This window comes from Cydia splendana, chromosome 1 (assembly GCF_910591565.1).
Source record: "Cydia splendana chromosome 1, ilCydSple1.2, whole genome shotgun sequence".
Taxonomy (NCBI): domain Eukaryota; kingdom Metazoa; phylum Arthropoda; class Insecta; order Lepidoptera; family Tortricidae; genus Cydia; species Cydia splendana.
In genome coordinates, this window is record NC_085960.1 from 24,034,645 (window position 1) to 24,056,206 (window position 21,562).

Sequence of the window (21,562 nt, forward strand, 5' to 3'; positions counted from 1 at the left end):
CATTTAATGACTGGAGTGGCCATTAAGAGCTTACCCATCTGCCGAAAAACTTGCACAATTGTGCAAACTTTTGTATGGACTGACATGGCTATTTGTACGTTACGTACAAACTCCGTACAAATCATGTAAAAATGGCAATACATTTGACGTCCCCTCCCCCGCAAAAATCGGCAGACTGTTTTGTAAAGAAAATGACAGCGATGACATCTCCAGTTACTAAATGCTCTAAGGGTTCTGATTAGGAAAAAAAAATATTAGATGATAAAATATTAGTAGAAGTCAGACCAAGAATAGTCTGCAGCGGATTTGATAGCCCACACAGTGAAAGTGTTATTTTAAACGTCAAACTTCTATAAAATTATGACGTATAAATGACACTTGCACTGCGTGGGCTATCAAATCCGCTGCAGACTTTTTTTGGTTCGAAGAAAATGATAAGAAAAGAAATGTCATGAAAACTTGTGATTTCTGAACGAAACTGATGACTACGTGTTAAAACGTCAACTTGACATTTAATTTGACGTATTGAGATTTCGTGTATATAGACCGTGTAGTTCGAGTACTAACACAATCTTTTTCTTGAATATTAGAATTATTTTGATATTAGAGGTATTTTGTATTTTCCACATGTGAGAAATCTTCTACACTTTATCGTAAATTGATGGAAACATATTTAATTCAGGACAATGACAACCTTAAGAGAACGCCAACTCAGTAAGTCCTAATTGACTATTTAACTTCATGTTAACATGGAATGAGCTGGGAATTACTCTCATATATTTTTCCAGATGCCTTAAAGCAGATGTTGAACCTGAATCAGACGCTAACAAAGGGTGTGGCGACTGAACCGACATGGAAAGTGCTGGTGTACGACAGAATTGGACAAGACATTATTTCTCCACTTGTATCTATCAAAGAGTTAAGGGAATTAGGTGTCACTCTACACGTGTAAGTACTTATGATTCATTCGATTTTTACCGCCTATTATATTACTGATATTATCCGCCATATTTTACTGATAAATAAGAAAATTTGGTATTTGAAAGTAATCAAATATCTAAGTAAATAAAGCAAAAGGCCCCAAATCCCAGTTTAACTCATAATTGATATAAATAATGTCCACCTTATCAATAACAAACTTTTCAACATTTTTATAAAGAATTCATTTTTATAATTCCAGTCAGCTGCATTCCGACAGAGACAACATTCCAGAAGTGCCTGCCGTCTACTTCTGTGCTCCTTCGGAAGAGAATCTCGGCCGCATCTGTCAGGACCTGGACAATGGGATCTATGACCAGTACCACTTGAACTTCATATCACCCATAACGAGGCAGAAACTAGAGGATCTTGCAGCGTCGGCCATCCAGTCTAACTCTGTCATGCATATACACAAAGTTTTTGATCAGTATTTGAACTTCATTTGCTTAGAGGAAGATTTGTTTATTATGAAGCACCAGCAGTCAGATTCATTATCTTACTATGGTAAATATTAAATTATTATTATTTTTTAATTATTATTAGTTTAATCTAAGATTTTTATTTATTTTCAGGTAAGGTATTTAACATAATAATTCATAAAACACATTAAACATATTATACAAATACATATCTACAACTAGTCCAAAAAATACAATAATTAAAACAATAAACTATCCTCCATCACTTAACATAAAACTAATACACAACAACTATATGCCAAAGTATGTATTATTAAATTGGTTTGTGTTCGTTGTCAATATCACCAGTGTTGTGGTATAAGTAGTAAGACTCAAATTACGGTTCTAAAACAAAAATACAGTAATTTAAAATTAGTTTTTAGACAATTTTAATAATATTTTTTGTAAAAAAAAAACAGACAAAAAGTATAATAAATATATTTAGATATAAACATAAATAATAATTTATTTGTTACAGCAATTAACAAGGGTGACACGAAAGATACTGAAATGGAGGCTATCATGGATAACATTGTAGAAAGTTTATTTTCCGTGTTTGTTACTTTAGGTATGTATGAACCATGTGTATTTCTTTGTGTTATAATACCTAATATAAAAATATGTCAGGAGTTAACACATTCATTGCCACTAAGTGCTACGGGTTACGCTCGTAGCGCGTAGCCACGTTTTCGCCGTATGGAGCGCGTAGTCGCTACGAACAGTGTACCCGACTGTCGGGTTCTTAGCCCTAAATGTGTTAATCAAAGAAAATATACCTATATTTTTATCTATAAGGTTTTTATTTTTCTAATATATATATATTTTAGGTAATGTGCCTATAATAAGAAGCAGCAAAGGCAATGCAGCTGAAATGGTAGCAACAAAACTAGACAAAAAGTTAAGAGAGAACCTATGGGATGCCAGAAACAATTTGTTCCATGGCAACACAGGTCAATTCAGTTTCACTAGGCCTATGCTTATTTTGTTGGATAGAAATATTGATATGGCTACACCCTTGCATCACACTTGGACCTACCAGGCTTTGGCACATGATGTGCTGGATTTGTCACTGAACAGGTAGATGTTCTTCATAATAAATGAAATATGGGCTGATTTAGACGGTGCGCGAACTCTTATGCGATTTTTGATACATTGAGGACTATTGGTTACATCCAATTCAGCTGACCAATCAAATACCACAATGTAATGAAACTCGCACGCGAGTTCTCGCACCATGTAAATAGGCCTTAAATATAAAAATTATGTGTCAATAACAAGTTGTAATAAATGATTATCAGCCATATGATCAAGGCAAGAAGATTCAATTTGTTTCGTACCTAGTTAAATTTTTATTCATTCATACTATTTGATGAAGAAATTATTTTTGTAGTATAAATGTTTATGAAATCTAGTAAGTTTCCCTTTTAATAATAGGGTTCAAAATGTAGGCCTAATGACGACCAGTCTGGCCTAGTGGGTAGTGACCCTGCCTGTGAAACCGAAGCCGATGGTCCTGAGTTCAAATTTTATTTATGTAGAATATTCATACCACCATTATGGAAGGTACAGTCACCTGCAATAATATGTTACACAACGAGGGCCGCAAAAAATATCTGACACAATCTTAATGTAGAGTCATAAGAGCGTGTCACATATTTTTGCGGCCTTCGATGAGTAACATATTATTGCAGGTGACATACTTCAATTCTGCCATCAAATTTAAAATGCATGTGTATTATCTTAGAGCTGCAGTACCAGAATCTTCAGCAGTGCCAGGCCAAAAGACCAAGATTCGTGTTTGTGATTTGGACTCGAGGGACCCTCTTTGGACGGAGCATAAAGGCAGTCCTTTTCCAACAGTTGCAGAGGCTATACAGGAGGATTTAGACAAATATAGGTTAGTAACTTTAAAACCTATATTATATTGCTGATTTACCCCCTTATTCTTAAACTTTATGGGCCTGATTTAGTTAAATTATGTTTTATCCATTTCTTACAAATACATAAGACAAAATAACAGATAAAGACAAACGATCATTAGCTAATGGAGGCTTGTAGCATGTTTATGAATAAGGGGGTTAGATGTTATTTAAGTTGTGCAGTTAAATACTATTATGCGGATAAAGTCGTGCAGACATTATATGTATAGTATAAACTAATTATTCATTGTTTTGTTTGTTTAAGATGAGACTAGAGTAGACAAATGTGTGCTTAGAATTTGACAGCTAATGTAGGGTTCCCATACGTCCCCGTACGCCAGGACATGTCCCTGTTTGAAGCGTGGTGTCCCGGTGTCCTGTCCAGTGCGAAATGGGTTATGTAATTGTCCCGGTCGACGTCCCTATACTTATGGCAGTTATGGCAACCCTAAGCTAATGTAAACGCTGCACGGCTCCATACATTATGCGGAAACATTTGTTGTTAAAAGATTATGCTTGTGGATTCACTTACCACAGATCCGCTATCTATTTCAGGTGTCAAACACAGAGGCACGATTTTAGTATCCAAATAATCTTTAAACTAAAATACATACAATGATTTTACAGAAATTCGGAAGCAGAAGTGAAGAAGCTGAAAAGCTCAATGGGCCTGGACGCGGATAGCGACCTGGCCCTGAGCATGGTGAGCGACAACACCCAGCGGCTCACCAGCGCCGTCAACTCCCTGCCGCAGCTCATGGAGAAGAAGAGGCTGATCGACATGCACACCACCATTGCCACAGGTATTAAATGCTTGAACTCATGCATCTCTAAACATATAGAAAAGATGGGTGTATCAACTTTTTTTTGTCACTCGTCATGGTTACGTTTTCCTGGGTTACCGTTAAAACCACGATTTTATGGCAATAAATTTTAACAAAAATGCGTTCTTGTGTCAGTTATAAGCCCTTTTTATAACGGGTCATCTTCCAATCATATTAGTAGTAATTAAGTAGTACAACAGGTCTAACCAACTGTGCTTGTGTTGTCCCCTGGCTGACAGGAACAGGACAGAATAACAACAAGAAATAGTTCATCCACCTCTCATTTATCTAACTTAAACATATCAAACCGTTTTAATTGTCCTATAATATATGTAGAGATCGAATTATTGGCGCCATTACTCGCAATAATGTCTGCATGACCAAAAAAAATTATAGATTTCGTTTTCGTACCCGAGTTTTATTTCAATTCATTAGTATCAGTTCTCTGCATTTTGAGCGGAGGTTTATTTTTAGCGCTTAAGTTTAACTTTGAATTAAGAAGTTCCAAGAATGTCGTTAGGCATTTTTCATTTTTTTTAAATAATTTTGTGCAATATAGTTTAAAATGTATTAGGTAAGTAAAGAGTACCTTTACTGACCATAAGGTAGTAAAATAAGCTTCAGTTTCCTTTTTCAACAATGTATTTTTTTTATAAAAACGTGTTTTACAGCTATTCTAAACGCAATAAAGTCAAGACGATTGGACTCATTCTTCGAACTGGAGGAGAAGATAATGAGCAAAAGCAGCGGCGTGGAAAGCAAGGCAGTCATCGACCTGATCGCAGACCCCAGCGCCGGCACGCCGGAGGACAAGATGCGGCTCTTCATTATTTATTATCTGTGCACTTCGCAAATACCCGACGACGATTATAAGAAGCTGGAATCCGCGTTAGTGGCTGCCAATTGTGATGTCAACCCTATTTCGTACATGCGGCGATGGAAGTAAGTAACATCCTTGTGACCTTTTATATCAAATAGAAGACTTTACAGCAAGATCATAAAACAACCCATTTAATCCGAGGCAAATTGACCGATAGATAAATTCGTTCTGCCAATGTACTAGTATGTAGAGGATAAAATGGATATTTCTGCTAGGTAGAGTTACTGACTCTGCTACTAACTTGAATTACGAGTAAAAAAATACAAGCACACATATGTTTAAGCGTATATTATGCTATTTCAATCTGGGTCTAAATAAATTAGTAAGTTGCTGATGGCCCCCTCTGATTATATGGAAGGTTTTTCGGACTCTATTGCTAAGTCAGTAAGTAAAGGTCCAAGTTCTAATAGAATGATTTTACTTTATGCATTAGACTTAAAGCATGGAAAACCATTATATGCAGCCTACAAATAACATAAAGATAAACTTACTGAAAATACTAATACCAACATCGACTTTCAGAGGCTTCACGAAAATGTCTGGCCAGTACGAGGGTGGAGGTACAAAGACAGTATCTATGTTTTCAAAATTGGTTTCCCAAGGGTCATCCTTTGTAATGGAAGGTGTCAAGAATTTGGTTGTTAAAAAACACGTAAGCAATTTTATACCTACCTATTTCTTATTTATTAATGTGAATGTTATACAATACAGACTGTAAATTTATTCACCTGCAATAGTTTGCGGGGTGAATATACCATATAGGCAACGTTTACTATGGACCAACCCCCAAATCGCGGAAAATAAATTGGTTTTCCCATATTACATTTTGGCTGGCAGATGTTGATATTTTGTATGGGAGTACGGGTGGCCCAAAAATACGTTGACCATTTTTTCTAATTATTTTATTAAGTACTTACGTAACTAGGACAAAGTAAGTTAAAAATTAAAACTACAGTCTTTTTATGCAACATAAATTAATTGTCTTCAAAATAGCCTCCTTTCGCTTTGATACACAAACGCAAACGTTTGTTAAAATTTTCAACGAAATGCCGCAGCTATTTTGTCCCATTTTTTGGCAAGTGTTGCTTTTAGAGCGTTTACACTTTTGTGTTTAGTACCACATGCCCTTGTCTCTAAGATTGACCACAAACTATATTCTATTGGATTAGATCAGGCGAGTAGGGTGGCCACTCTTTTGAACTTATGAATCCGGGAAAATTAGCAGTGGTGCATGGATAATTTACGGCCACCCTAGTCGCCTTATCTAAATCCAATGGATTATAGTTTGTGGTCAATCTTAGAGACAAGGGCCTGTGCTACTAAACACAAAAGTGTAAACGCTCTAAAAGCAACACTTAACAAAGAATAGGACAAAATAGCTGCGGCATTTCGTTGAAAATTTTAACAAACGTTTGCGTTTGTGTATCAAAGCGAAAGGAGGCTATTTTGAAGACAATTAATTTATGTTGCATAAAAAGACTTTAATTGTAATTTTAATTTTTAACTTACTTTGTTTTAGTTACGTAAGTACTTAATAAAATAATTAGAAAAAACGTTGTCAACGTATTTTTGGGCCACCCTGTATGTACACGTATCCAACTATTTAAGCGGTCGGTCTATAGTCTGTGCGTGATCATTTGGGTTCGTTTGGGGCAACAGAAGCTGCCGGTGAGCCGGTGCGTGGAGAGCGCGCTGAGCGGCGCGGACAGCGCGGAGCTGACGTGGCTGGACCCGCGCGCCGCGCGCACCGACGCGGCCGCGCGCGCCCGCAGCGCGCGCAGCCCGCCGCCCACCGACGCCGTCGTCTTCCTCGTCGGCGGCGGCAACTACATCGAGTACCACAACCTCCTCGACTTCGCTAAGGTACGCTCAGTTGCGTGTTACTGCGTATTTGAGAACGAAATAAAGTCCAACATTTCGTTGAATTTAATACGTCTATAGTGTAAAATTACCTACAGTTTCGCTGCCTTCCTCATTTCCAAGAGTGCATAAGATGATATATTCCCATTTGTCCCCGCCCCACGTGACCGCGGCCATACATTATAAGTCGGAGACAAACGGGAATGATACATATGAATGCACCTATTCCCATATGCCCGGCGGCACAGAATAAATAATAGTACTACCGTACAGAAAGGACACTTCCTACGAAACCAAAGTTTGACAGCGATTTAGGGACGAATCATGCTATCCCTTTCTAATGTATGGCACTATCCCTTTCGGCTATTTAGGGTTATCAAAATTCTAAGTCTATCTTATCCGTGGTCGTGTACGCAAAAGGACGTCAAGTGGTGCCAACCCTAATAATTGCTCGGAGCAATGCTGAGCCGAATGGAGCAGAGTAACCTGGATACTAAAGATTTGAGGAAATAAAATAAAAATAATAATAATAAGCCCGCAGGGCAGCTTGTGGCGAGCTGTTGGGGAGTAACGACCCCACGGACCCGAGTGCTCCCGAGAGTCGGTCAGGGTCTCCGTCTCCGGCGTGTCTTCGTCGGTCGGAGTGGACCCCAAGGGGACCCGCAAGACTCTCAGCTCCGGCTTACCTTCATTGGCCGTCCAGAGAGGAGTCGCTAGAGCTATATGCTCCAGGGGTGGAAGTGAAAGATGCATAAGACGCGAGTTGGCACAGTGGCTGGTAACAGCCACTGGGTAGAAAGCGGCGCACACCTCTCGACACCCCTGAGCCGCTCACACCGGTGTTGCTCCTGGTCGTCTTTACGACGGCAGTTTCAGGGGCCCATCTAGTCAGCGGCGAGTCACCGCCTGCCTCGATGACGGTGTTAACATTGTTATGGCAGGTGTCCGGACCTCTTTTACAATAGCCCAGTCTCATTGTCCACCCAAACATCAATCCATAGACCGGCATACTGTTCACTTTTTCTACAATAGTCCCAATGCCTGCTGAGACCGGTTCATGGGTGCCTATTGTTGCGCCTGTGAACGGGTTCCAGCAGGCGTTCTACATGACATTAAAGCTCTCCAAAGGGCCTCTACGTGTTGGATCTATATCCCCACGCAAGCCTATCAAAAGACCGGGATTTATAGGCCCGTGTTATCTAAGGAGATACAAATAATAATAATAATAATAAGCCCGCAGGGCAGCTTGTGGCGAGCAGTTGGGGAGTAACGACCCCATGGACCCGAGTGCTCCCGAGAGTCGGTCAGGGTCTCCGTCTCCGACGTGTCTTCATCGGTCGGAGTGGACCCCAAGGGGACCCAGCAGGACTCTCAGCTCTGGCTTGCCTTCATTGGCCGTCCAGAGAGCAGTCGCTAGAGCTATATGCTCCAGGGGAGGAAGTGTTAAAGGGCATAACGCCGCGAGTAACCACGGAGAAAGCGCAGCACACCTCTCGACACCCCTGAGCCGCTCACTCCGATGTTGCGCCTGGCCGTCTTTACAATGGCGCATCAGGTGCCCATCTAACGAGTGGCGAGTCACCGCCTGCCTCGATAACACTGTATAACACAATGTTATGGCAGGTGTCCGGAACTCTTAGCAATAGCCCAGACTTATTTTCCACCCAAATTTAAACCATAGACCATTTCCATTTTTCCTCTTTCCATTTTTCCTCTTTCCATTTTTCTATAATAGCTCCCAATGCCTGCTGAAACCGGTTTACGGGTATCTATTTATGCACCCGTGAATGGGTTCCAGCAGGCGTTCTACATGACATCAAAGCTCTCCAAACGGCCTCTACGTGTTGGATCTATATCCCCACGCACGCCTTATAAATGACCGGGCTTAAAAACCCGAGACTTTGTAACGGAGATACAAATAATAATAATAGACTCTCGCTGGGTGGTTGGATCAAGGGTCAGATGCAGAAGGCGGTAATTTCGTACGTCGGTTCCTCACTCTGCGGCCCTGACCACCGGCAGCTTGGGCCCTGCCCCGCTGCCGGCGGCACCCTAGGTTAGGTTTTTTATAATGTGTTTATATATTTTTTGTAATGTTTTGTAAGTGTTTTTATATTTTACTTTTATACTCACAGTGTAAAACCCTAACGTAAGACCCTAATTGAATAAATGAGTAATAATAATAATAATAAGCCCGCAGGGCAGCTTGTGGCGAGCTGTTGGGGAGTAACGACCCCACGGACCCGAGTGCTCCCGAGAGTCGGTCAGGGTCTCCGTCTCCGGCGTGTCTTCGTCGGTCGGAGTGGACCCCAAGGGGACCCGCAGGACTCTCAGCTCTGGCTTGCCTTCATTGGCCGTCCAGAGAGGAGTCGCTAGAGCTATATGCTCCAGGGGTGGAAGTGTTAAAGGGCATAACGCCGCGAGTAACTTCGGAGAAAGCGCAGCACCACCTCTCGACACCCCTGAGCCGCTCATGCCGGTGTTGCGCCTGGCCGTCTTCACGATGGCGCATCAGGTGCCCATCTAACGAGTGGCGAGTCACCACCTGCTTCGATAACACTGTATAACACAATGTTATGGCAGGTGTCCGGAACTCTTAGCAATAGCCCAGATTTATTTTCCACCCAAATTTAAACCATAGACCAGGACTCTTTCCATTTTTCTATAATAGCTCCCAATGCCTGCTGAAACCGGTTTACGGGTATCTATTTATGTACCCGTGAATGGGTTCCAGCAGGCGTTCTACATGACATCAAAGCTCTCCAAAGGGCCTCTACGTGTTGGATCTATATCCCCACGCACGCCTTATAAATGACCGGGCTTAAAAACCCGAGAGTTTGTAACGGAGATACAAATAATAATAATAATAATAATGACTCGACGATCATTGTTCCTATAGTCGTGTCAGCGAACGGTCTCATAGCGAAGAGTCTCGACCAACACCTAGAGAGACTCTCGCTGGGTGGTTGGATCAAGGGTCAGATGCAGAAGGCGGTAATTTTGGACACGGCGCGTATAGTACGTCGATTCCTCACTCTGCGGCCCTGACCACCGGCAGCTTGGACCCTGCCCCGCTGCCGGCGGCACCCTAGGTTAGGTTTTTTATAATGTGTTTATATATTTTTGTTATGTTTTTTAAGTGTTTTTATATTTTACTTTTATACTCACATTGTAAAACCCTAACCTAAGACCCTAATTGAATAAAGAGAATAATAATAAAAAAAACATACAATCGAATTTATACCTCCTCCTTTGGGATTTGGAAGTCGGTTAATAAAAATACCACAGTACTCAGAAGTATAAAGCAAAAATCTTTTTCATATGAAAGTTGCACAGGTGGCTTTTGAACCATATTGTGGTGGATTGGTTCTTTCATAACCCCAGCATAGCGTATGCTACGCACTATTTTTGTTCAACTTGGCATTTGCCGCCTAATGGATAGGAACACAGAAACATCTTTACATATCATCACCAACTTATCGTGATGATAACCCTTTTGAAAACCCTAACTAGTACCTATAATGATATTTGCAGCAACAAGCTACGAGTGGAACTGCCCGGAAGATCATTTACGGCGCAACGACACTCCCCAACGCCTCGCAGTTCCTCAAGCAACTGTCACTTCTGGGCGAAGAGATCCACTGAGCAGTACCAACACTGCCAGTTTACTTTAACTATTTTATTGTATAGGTAAATAATAAATATTAATCAATGACTATATTTATAATCGTTCAGTCTTGTTGTTCTTTCTTATCTGTGATGGAATCTTGGTGATGCATTCAATGAAACAATACTTCAACAAGTTGGCATTTTATTTACAATGACACAGAAAATATACCTAACATCTAATATCTACCAATAAATTTTTGATTGTTTTGAACAAGAAGTATAAAATCTAAATCACAAGATAGTAGTAATTTAATAGTTATCAGATCTTGACCCACAGAATATTCATCTTTCGCTATTTCCGTTTAAGAATGTTGAAATGAAATTATAATAGATATATGCAGAACTTCACAACCAATCGCCCTCCGTGGTGAGGGACAGTTCTGTTAACCGTGTAGTTATCTTCCCGGTCCTTACGCTATTGTGCTTCATTACAAACTAAAATGTGTCAACTAAGAACATAATAATTGTAATAACTCTCGAAAAATAGCAAATATGATTACGATTACACTAAGCACTATCTTTAACGAACAAATGATTAACTTTAAGTGACGAGGAACTTGAACATCCACAATATTAACTGTTGCGGCAAGATAATGTAATAGTGTAACAAGTACAAACATTAAGATTAGAAGTTCTATCACTGATCATGATATGGATTTGGCACAATTAAACAGAACAAACAGTTAAGTAGATAAATATCAATTTTTAAAATAAGAATGTAACGTTCGTCATTACCAAATAATAATTCGAAACACTAAATTCATTATTAAATCGTGTTTCCAAGGGTGACTACTCTCGGCACCTCTACTATAGATACGAGTAATAATAATAATAGCGAACGAGTAAACTGCGTATCGCAGTGGATGTCGGGTCGGGGCCGTCTAGTGCACATGTGTAATTATGCTAAAATACGTGATAACACTAATTAATAGTAATATAGACTACAAAAATATACATACAGTTAGGAGCAAAATAGGGCCAAGACAGTAACTACTTAAGTAGAAAATAATAATAAACAGTAAAAGATTTTACAACCTAAAAGTAATTTAAGAATAAGCTTTCATATTAAAGAGAACTGTAAACATTTACAAGATTTACAAGAGCTGGCACGAATGGAATGAATGAGTGAATGAAAATATCTATGTGTGTATCACATTAACCAATAAAATTGTGGCTCTGACTGTAAATACCGATACAGGTGTCACTCATACAATGAAAGTTTCGTTCATTCTATTCGTGCCAGCTTTCGTGAATCAACCTGTACATTTTTCTAATTTCAGTAAGTCATTGGTTTACTTTTGCACCCAAAAGTATTCGAAAAATATCACGTACACAAGTGGTATCAATACAAGTAAAGAGAAATAATCTGTTTGTGCATGGGATGAGAGATGATAACTACATTTTAAATATGTTTTCTTACATTAAATTAATATTAATTGTACATAAAAGAACATTTATAAAATTATATAGATAATATACTTATGTTTAAAGCATTGTGCGTATTAATATTATAAAAATAATTCGGATTTCTTATAAACAAAAATAAAACATGCTAGAATTACTTCAATTCGTATGGCACGGCCGGGATTTTCTGTTTTTAACATAGAGAGTGAATAACATATATTGATTTATAAATCTCATCAGCTCATTCCACGGAAAAATAATGTGATTACGACATTTACGACTAAGTACTTAACTAAAACATTTTATAGAAAAAGTTCCCTGAGTTCATGATTCATGAACATTGAAGTCAACATATGTATAGGTATGTATACATCGTTTTTAAGAACTCATAATGGCCACAAATAATTTAAACACATACAAAGGAGACTAACATGGCTTACCCACATGCATTGTGTTAACTAACGGTTTCTCGCGTCATCGTCTACAAATCCGCTAACTACATGGAATACGCGTCACTTTTTTGGGTAAAATTCAACATCAATTTCATTTAGTAAAAAAATTGTGATGGTCGTATTCATATATAATTCTCCTGGCAAATATCCTACTTATTGAATTCGTTTCTAGGATTCAGCACGACATAATGGCAATAAAAATAAGTAAAGAATGGCACGTAAATTAGTGAACGATTTTAAGGTAAATGCAATTCAATATGAGCCTCTCGAGCCTCTTCATATTGAGACCTGAGTGACACCCCTGGTTACATAGTATTAACAATACCAAAGAGAGATAGAACTATTAATAGGTATTACACAGATTATTAAGGCGCATTTACAGATACATACGTTTAAGATTATTTATCAAACATCTCTACACTTATATACTAAGGACCTTTAAAGCAGTGCAATGCTTCACAATAATAAGCTGTAATAATGATAAATTCAGAAACATTACTTTATTAAGTTATAAATGTCATAGGTACAATAATAATCGAAATGCCCCATTAAATTTATAAAATGTCAGAGCAAAATGATAATTCTAAGGTAATGTAATAATAGATTATTTAGTTAGCCAGGCAGATTCCGTGTTCCATGTGTAGGTACATAGGTACAAGTACCAAGAGACCTGATCCCAGTGATCCCATTGTTGGAGACACAGATAATATACTCTAACAATGACAGTCTTTACGAAATGTTATTTTTAACCATCTCCCGGAATGATGGTCTCTCCACTTTGCCGGTCCAGACCGAGAAAAAACAACGGGTTGCACTCCGGGAGTGCCGGCAGAAGTGAAAACTCAATTACATTGCACAGCGCCGCTAAAGAAGTTTTCACTATACCTACTGTATAATAGGTAAACGCCATCTAGCGTTATTTCGTCGTATTACTTGAAACCCCTAAGCACATCACTGTTAGTACTCGAATTATATTAGTACCAGTTAGAGGGAAACTCACTAGATGGCATTTAAATCAATAAAGAAAAACTCTATGACACGTGACGTCACGTCTTACGAATCTTACCTGTCGCGAGTTTAACATTTTTTCCCCATCACAAAAAGTGCGCAGCGCCGCTAAAGAAGTTTTCACTTCTCATGCTCAAAAAGTGCACCTTTATGTCGTGCGTAGACGACATAAAATCGCATTTTATGCTCTAGAGCATAAAGTAAAATCATCTATTACGACCCTTAATGGATGGAATTGACTTAGCAATAAAGTCCAAATTCTGCCATACAAACTGCCAGCCCTGCCGGCGCTCTCCCGATCGGCGTGCCCCGCGCCTCCGACCGGCCCAAGAACAATTTTCTTTAGTCTTGAATAAATACGTTAAAATAACCTAAAATATTTGATTTTTTGTATATTTTCCTCGCAATCGAAGTGAAAAGCAGAGTGTACAACAAGGGCATAAATGTCCATTTTTACCCTCGTCTACTATTTTGGACTTCGCTTCGCTCAGACCAAAAAAGTGCCTCGGGTAAAAATGGGTCACTTTATGCCCTTGTTGTACAATCTACTATTTCACTTCAAAAACGAGTCGTCAATGCCTATGCCGCGCCAGTCTGGGACGAGTCTTTCTCGTCAATAATGACACCCGCAGCATTTACCTTCGTCACACCGATAGTTACGCCACAAATTTTGATCACTATACAGGTACTTATATGTATAGGTCACTCAACAAGAGAACCTATACACATTAAGTCTCATTTTAGGGTTAGATAGATCTAGTAAGGCTAAGTTTCAACAGCGCAATAACAAGCATTACGATCAACCAATGGGAACCCTACGCCAGCATAGAATTATACGAAACAAATGTAAAAAAACTTAAAGAAACCAGTTTCTCTGTTGATTTTAAAACACATCTACGGTGGTGTGGGTTCATTTGGTTAAGTACTGAGCCTACAGGTAACACTTTCGTTCAACATACTGTGTACACAGTCAATATGATTATGCCACGCCGTCGTTACTTTTCTGACTTCGTTGCTAACATCAAGCCTACAATCATTTGACGGGCTGCGTCGTAGAATAATCTAGATTATAGTGGAGACATGCATGTTGAATTGTAAATCTTCCGGTGCCACATATCGACGAAATCGCATGACACACTTTTGTTATATAATAAGATATTTATAGTAAATATCTACACTGACCGTCGGACACATTGACAGGTTTTTAAAGTGTGTTGCTCTTGGTATCCTCGTCAAAACTCGTTTGGTTTACTCATAAGAGGACCGAAACGAATTATGTTTTTATTGTTATTGTTACATCATTTTCCGTTTGAGCCATTAATTACATTTTGAATTTACGAGCCTTTTAAACTTTAGTACTACTTATGTAAGGTGCAATATTATGTTGCTGACACTGTCACTTTCATTTCTATAAATATGCAAATATTATAATATTTATAATATAATGTTACACACTTACATATAATACAAAAATAATATTGTAATTATAAGAGTGAATCAAATATTTCTTGTTATTCTGTCACATCAGCCAGGCGACAATAGTAGCACAGTTTGTTAAAAGAACTGTTGTAACATGTTATATTGTCGTGCTTAGTAGATGTCCTACTGTGGACAGGGCTTATAACTACCACATAAATGCATGTATGGTTAATTAAAATGCCACAAAACTTTAATTTAAAGAGTGAACCAGGCGACCGTAACCATGGCAACGAGTAACAAGAAAAAGTTGAATCTCCTTTATGCAACTTGCACATACTTTGATATAGATAAGTATATTATACTTGAAATTAAATTGCGCGGGAATTTAAAGCACGGACGGAAGATTTTATTTTGTGGACGCTACACGGAAACGAAATATAACGGTACCTAAGGTGCATTGGGGTTACTCGTGACTGGACTCGAACTAAGTCACAAGTTTTTTTTTCTTCATAAAACTGATGCCCATTATTATTTATTTATTCAACAACGACAACGTCAACACGGACGGAAGACGGTCAACGTTTAGTTTAACAGTAGATATCAATGCACTGAGAAAACACTTGTGTTTACAAATACAACTAGGTATTTTCTGTTTTAATAAGAAAATAAAATAGATTTTCGAAAATTTCAGTGTTAACTGAATAACCTTTTCACTGAATACTTAACCCCAATGCATCTAATCTTTCAAGCAAAATTACATAATGTCATTTTTATAATAAATCGAATTTGTAAAATGAATACATAATTTCATTTTAAAATGTATAAAATAATTTGTATATAGGTACAATACTGAAAACTGGAATGTTATCGTATTTTTTAAATTTAGAATAAAATCATAGTCACTATTACATGTTTATCCTAATCGGAATGTCAAAACATTTGATATGATATTCATACCCTCGTAAAATACAGATATAGGAAATGTGTCACATGATAATATATTATAATATAAGTAAAGCGGAATTCCTACACAATTATACATTTGTCGTTTTATGTAAGATAATAGTTGGAACAACATGTCAAAAGATTATGAGATTCTTTTAGGGCAGAGGAGAGAGCAGAAAACGTAAGTACATCAATCGAACACTGAATATGCTTCAAAAATGTCAAATTATTTCAGTCTCGCAAAAAGAACGCGCATTAAGCATGTGATGAGCGACATTTGAACATAAAATTCTGAACGTCATTTGGCATTAAGTACTAAGTAATTAACATTGCACACTCGCTCACACCAATGGAGAGTAATGTCATGTATCAAATCAGATCAGATCTTTACATCGAATGCCATTCCATAGCTTTTAAATATATGCAACATAAGTGCGGTTCTAGTCACCAGTCCGTAAGCAAGATTCCATTCAATCTTACTAAGTACTTGAAATAAATTTACATTAGGCCCATTCTTATGTAACGTATGAAATGCCCTTTATATAATATAGGGAACTACTACCAACTATTTAGTCACGGTTACAGAGTATTATAAGAACATTAAATTCAACAATGCAGTATTGTATAACAATCGCTAATACATGTATTTGATATAGGTATTTAGGAATATGAAAATGGTAAAATATAGGAAGGATTTAAGTTTAGAATCATAAAACTTACTCTAGAGATAGCATAATGGAGTCGGGTAGGTGACTGTCGAAACACATGTGTTACAGTTGATACTAATCAATACGAGATGGTTACCAGCTGTGATGGGAGCTCCAGACGGCTATCTATGCACAGCTACCATTCTAAACAAAATGACTATTCCAACCAAATCCTGGCCTGAGATATTTTGGTTCAACCAGTGAAATATCGAGTTAGCATCAAAACAAGTACCCTGCCCGACATTCATACCTATAATGTTTTATATTTAAATATAAAACAACTATAGAGAAGATTCGAAATTACAAATGAATATTTCAACATGTAAACCATATTTATAATTGTAAATATTTTGTCATTTTATATCAATTATTTCTAATCAATTTTGCAACAGACCTTATTATTACAAGTGATTATCACCATACCTAAGCAATAGTTATTAATCAGTATCTTTAAAGAGAACATCATTTTATTCTTAACTACTTTTTGTTAACTAGTATTAGATTCGAGGAAGTTGTCAAACCATTTTTAATTTTGGCAGTTAAAATTCAATTAAATTTTAATTTAACAATCAGATCTTCCCTTCAAATTTATCATTAAATAAAAATATTTAGAAACAGTAGTTATTACTATAAAAAGCGAAAATAATAATTCGAATTTACAAGTGTTACATAAAGAAAGACATTATATTACAGATCAGTTTCAAAATTAAGTATCAATGTAATTTTTATTTGCTATAAGATTTTTATGTCTTTAATATTTTCAAGCAGATAAGATAATATATAATGACTAGCCGAAATATGTCTTAATAACAGTTCGTTGATTATTATTAATATGCTAAACAAGCTATCCATTCCAGTATTAAGACAATCAGTACATTGAAATGTGTAGATCCGTAAGTAATGTTATAAACGTAGCGATGACACAGATCTTTCGGCGTGTCTGCCGCCAACTGGTTTGACAATGAATTTCAATTAATGTAACAGGCTTATCAATTGTAATAAGCATGATGGAGTTACTTGGCATTGGTTATCACCAACCCAATTAAATAAAAATGAAATAAATCTTAAGTACCTTTGTCAGTAGGGAAAGCGATTTGCCGTGTCATGGGGAGAGCAGCTATTGCTTGAGCTGAGCACTCGAGTTTGTGCTGCGACTGGAGCCGCTGCTACTGAGTGCCATTTTCTGCATTTGCCGAATCACAGTTGTTGCATGGTATGCTTGTTTCCAGCGGGACTTGGCAAAGTTCTTCTTAAGCTGTTCAGATACAGTGCCATGGATGTTCTTGCTGCTAGCTTCATTACCAGAAATCCATGGATGAGCCAATGCCTGCCTGTAAAGCAAATACATAACAAATTAAACAAATGTACAATGAAGCAACTCCTTCAGTACTTTGCTCATTTGTATTGATTTTTTTTTTGTTATATTAGTACTAGTTTTTAATGATGATTTACTTTAATTTTAATATCAATTATGTTAAGGGTAACATCATTTATATTTCTTCATAAGTTTTGGAGGATAGTGTATATACACATTAATTGCCAGTATTAAACATCACTAGTGTCAATATACAAAAATAATAGGGCATCACATCAATCATTAAATTAAGTAATCAAAATACTGCTATGATAATATAATCATGGAGGTAATATTTTATAAATAATTAATTACAAAGGCAATACTGATGGTTTTTAATCTCAACCTATGGATGTAACTTTACTGTTTCTGGTTTAGTCCCTAAACTAGGTACATGAAGAGGTGGTATATTAACCAGTGAATCAAAAACATACTTGTTGTTTGTATATTTTGTCTACATGGAGGTGAATAGGCTGCATAAAAATCATATTTATGCTCCAGAGTCTAGTGCATAAAAGTATAATCTTTTAATGTGGTTATCTCACTAATGCAAATTCACACATAGCTACAGTGTATGAGCATAACAGTGTTCATCATCATCATATCAGCCTTTTATCGCCCACTGCTGAGCATAGGCCTCTCTTCGAGTACGCCACTTATCCCGGTCCCAAGCCAATCTCATCCAGAAGTGATCCGCAGTCTTCTGGATGTCATCCACCCAATGAGCCAACGGACGACAGGCACTCCTTTCGTCTGTAAGCGGCCACCATGCATGCATGCATGCATTGGTCCATAACAGTGTTATGGGCGCAATAAGCTGTCTCCTGCTCAGACACCGAAGTGGTGTGTGAATCCACATACAATGTGAAGACTGCCTGTCTATATTATCTTAGCAACAAACAAAGCCCACAACCGCTACACAGCTGCCAGGCATTCATATGGTTGTGTCCCTCATCACAATGCCAAAATTATTTAAGTATTAGTTAACATTTAATACTAACATATTGTCAGTAGATTTTCCTACTTAGCAAACCTCTGTAAAATTTTGTATCTGTCTTACAACCACAATAGTAGAAATGATGGATAGGGTCCCTGGACAAATAATTATGAAAGGGTTTGTTAGATTTGACAGACATGTATGAATAATCCCATGAGTGCTTAGATATATGTAATACTGTGCTATAAATGATCAATGTAATGGTTAATATTTAATGTTACAAAGGAAAAGGCTACTCACCTGCAAGTATATCTCTTGTCCACATCAACACACATCAAATGCCTTATGAAATCCTTAGCTGATTCACTAATGTCATCCCAGTAAGGAGAATCAAACTCAAAATCGCCTTTCAATATCTGGGCAAACAAATTTTCATCCTTCTCATCATAAAATGGTGGGTATCCACAAAGTAAGATGTAAGATATGACTCCTATACTCCATACATCCACTGCTTTGCCATAAGGTTTCTGGGCAAGCACTTCAGGAGCAACATATCCTGGAGTTCCGCAAGCTGTGGCCATAATACCTGAATCTTCAATTTTGGACAGACCAAAATCGCTGATCATAATTTTACTGTCTTCATCAGCACTGTAATAGAGCAAATTCTCAGGCTTGAGGTCGCGATGTACGACGCCCTGCGAGTGCATGTAGTCCACGGCCTCCAGCACCTGCCGCATCAGGTTGGACGCGTCCTTCTCGGTGTACGAGCCCTTCTCCACGATGCGGTCAAACAACTCCCCGCCTGTCACCAGCTCCATCACCAGATACACTTTGTTTTTGTCCTCGTACGTTTCTAACAGCTGGACGATGTTAGGGTGCGAAAACATATTTTTCTCTTCCCCTTCGCCTTTTGCTTGTTCACTAAATCTCTTCAGTACCTTAATCTCGTTTTCTAATGAATCTTCTTTCCCTTTAAGAGCTTTTTTGTCGATAATTTTACACGCGAACAACTGCCCGTTATCTTTGCTTTCTATCAATCGCACCTCGGAAAACGCTCCGGTTCCCAACAAATCTTTAACCACATACTTGTCTTCGATGGACGGTTGCTTTTCGGAGTCTCGGCCATCCTTTTTCGATTTCCTACCGAAATCTTTTTTCCCAAATAAAGGCATCTTTGTGCCTCTCTATCCCGGATAGGATTTACTACTATCTTAAAATTCTACGTACCTACGTAGATATATTCAGATCACACATATATCGAGACTGATATTCTCTCTTGCTTCACGAATGCGCAGGTTGCTCAAGGTCAAGCAAGCAATTTGTCAAAGTCTCGTCGCGTTTTGTGTCATGCCACGCAACGCAAAATATACAAGTTATCGTATTCTCAAAAGGCTCTATATCGAATCAGATAATCATATTTATTAAAAGAAAAAATCTGTCTTCTACACGGTTTCATTTTTGATTTTTAATTAACAAAAATATAGGTATGTTAGGGGTTGATTCAGAATAATTTGAAATCCATAACGAAACGCAATAATTTTATAGCCCCCTCACACTCGCGTTCGCGGCTTCGCGCCGTAATTCGCGCACCACGAGTGTGGAGCAGGCCATTGTAAGAGTGGTAACACACTATCGCACCGCACCAAGGTCATTGTGCGACGCACCCATAAGTAAGAGCGAGAAAGCGATATCTCTTTCTCGCTCTTACTTATCGGTGCGTCGCACAATGACCTTGGTGCGGTGCGATAGTGTGTTACGGCCTTAACCACGGAAGAAAGAATGAGCGCGCCGATTGTAACCCAGACACATTGGTGCGAGTGATGAAGCGAAATAAAATAGCGAATGCGAGAGTGTAGCCCGGACAACAACGGAGACGTACGGAGAAGTACAATCTCAAAGCCGTAACATACTACCGCACTACACCGCGACCTTGGTGCGGTGCGGTAGTGTGTTATGGCTATCATGTGTGCAAGCCAACTTTGTCAGTAGAAAAAGGCGCAAAATTCAAAATTTGTATGGAAGATCGATCCTACGTACCTACATTTTCCAAATTTGCCGCCATTTTCTACTGACAAAATAGGCTTGCCAGAGTAGAGTCAGACCAATCTGACTCGGCAGCGATTTTGAGAGCACGAACCATTTTTAAACGTCATAATTTCATAGAAGTTCTATGCTATCAAAATCTCTACCAAGTTAGCTTGTTCTGACTCTATACATTTCCATCCATATCCTTAGGTACATTCCATTACATTAAATTTTCGTAAGGGCCTCTATACGTGTTAGTTTTGGCTCTGCGCATGCCACCCAAATGACCGGAACACCATTGTTCCGTGAACGGGAAAGAAATAACAAAAAAATACAATATCCTAATAACAAGAATAGGGTATTTTCCTACCAGTCAAATCAGAGGGCCTACCACGAAACCGGTCTCTATCACTCTAATTACGCCTTAATTGGAGTAAAAGAGAAAGATATGCCCGCAATTTGTCAACTTCGGTGTTCGCGGTAAACCCTCAGTTTCTTTTTTCGAACATTCAAAACATAGAAGGTAGGATCGTATAGAAGTGGTATACGCGTGCCTCCGTGAGGGACAAAACATACGCAAATGCGACACTGTGATTGGTCGAATTTACTTGTTGCCCACCATTATCCATACTAAAAAAATGGTTGGAACAAAAAATATGTGAGACTGTGATAAGGACAAACAATAATAGCGCTTTCTCTGCTACTCCTACTGAAAGACACGTA

The 21,562-nt window shown here is 38.1% G+C and overlaps 2 protein-coding genes across 3 annotated transcripts; one reads left to right on the plus strand and one right to left on the minus strand.

The window, feature by feature from the left end:
* Window positions 1-524: 524 nt before the first annotated feature.
* LOC134797234 (protein sly1 homolog) lies at window positions 525-10,721 on the plus strand. 2 transcript variants are annotated; one of them, XM_063769461.1, is made up of 11 exons: window positions 525-714; window positions 789-948; window positions 1,181-1,482; window positions 1,915-2,004; window positions 2,264-2,513; window positions 3,181-3,333; window positions 3,983-4,158; window positions 4,851-5,121; window positions 5,582-5,711; window positions 6,719-6,922; window positions 10,454-10,721. In XM_063769461.1, exons 1-11 carry the CDS (start codon window positions 687-689, stop codon window positions 10,562-10,564), a joined length of 1,875 nt encoding a protein of 624 aa, XP_063625531.1. In that variant the 5' UTR covers window positions 525-686; the 3' UTR covers window positions 10,565-10,721. The 2 variants fall into 2 exon arrangements, with proteins under 2 accessions (XP_063625531.1, XP_063625535.1); XM_063769465.1 differs by lacking the exon at window positions 6,719-6,922.
* Window positions 10,714-20,110, minus strand: LOC134797625 (calcium/calmodulin-dependent protein kinase type 1). The gene is made up of 2 exons (XM_063769955.1): window positions 19,115-20,110; window positions 10,714-17,854 (listed from the first exon to the last, which is right to left on the minus strand). Exons 1-2 carry the CDS (start codon window positions 19,984-19,986, stop codon window positions 17,641-17,643), a joined length of 1,086 nt encoding a protein of 361 aa, XP_063626025.1. The 5' UTR covers window positions 19,987-20,110; the 3' UTR covers window positions 10,714-17,640.
* Window positions 20,111-21,562: the final 1,452 nt, after the last annotated feature.

Coding starts and splice junctions, on each gene's coding strand:
- LOC134797234 (XM_063769461.1), top strand. CDS start 687: ATGACAACCTTAAGAGAACGCCAACTCA. Junction 2,005..2,263: donor TTCCGTGTTTGTTACTTTAG/GTATGTATGAAC, acceptor TATATATTTTAG/GTAATGTGCCTATAATAAGA. Junction 5,122..5,581: donor TCGTACATGCGGCGATGGAA/GTAAGTAACATC, acceptor ATCGACTTTCAG/AGGCTTCACGAAAATGTCTG.
- LOC134797625 (XM_063769955.1), bottom strand. CDS start 19,986: ATGCCTTTATTTGGGAAAAAAGATTTCGGTAGGAAATCGAAAAAGGAT. Junction 17,855..19,114: donor GACAAGAGATATACTTGCAG/GTGAGTAGCCTT, acceptor TTTGCTTTACAG/GCAGGCATTGGCTCATCCAT.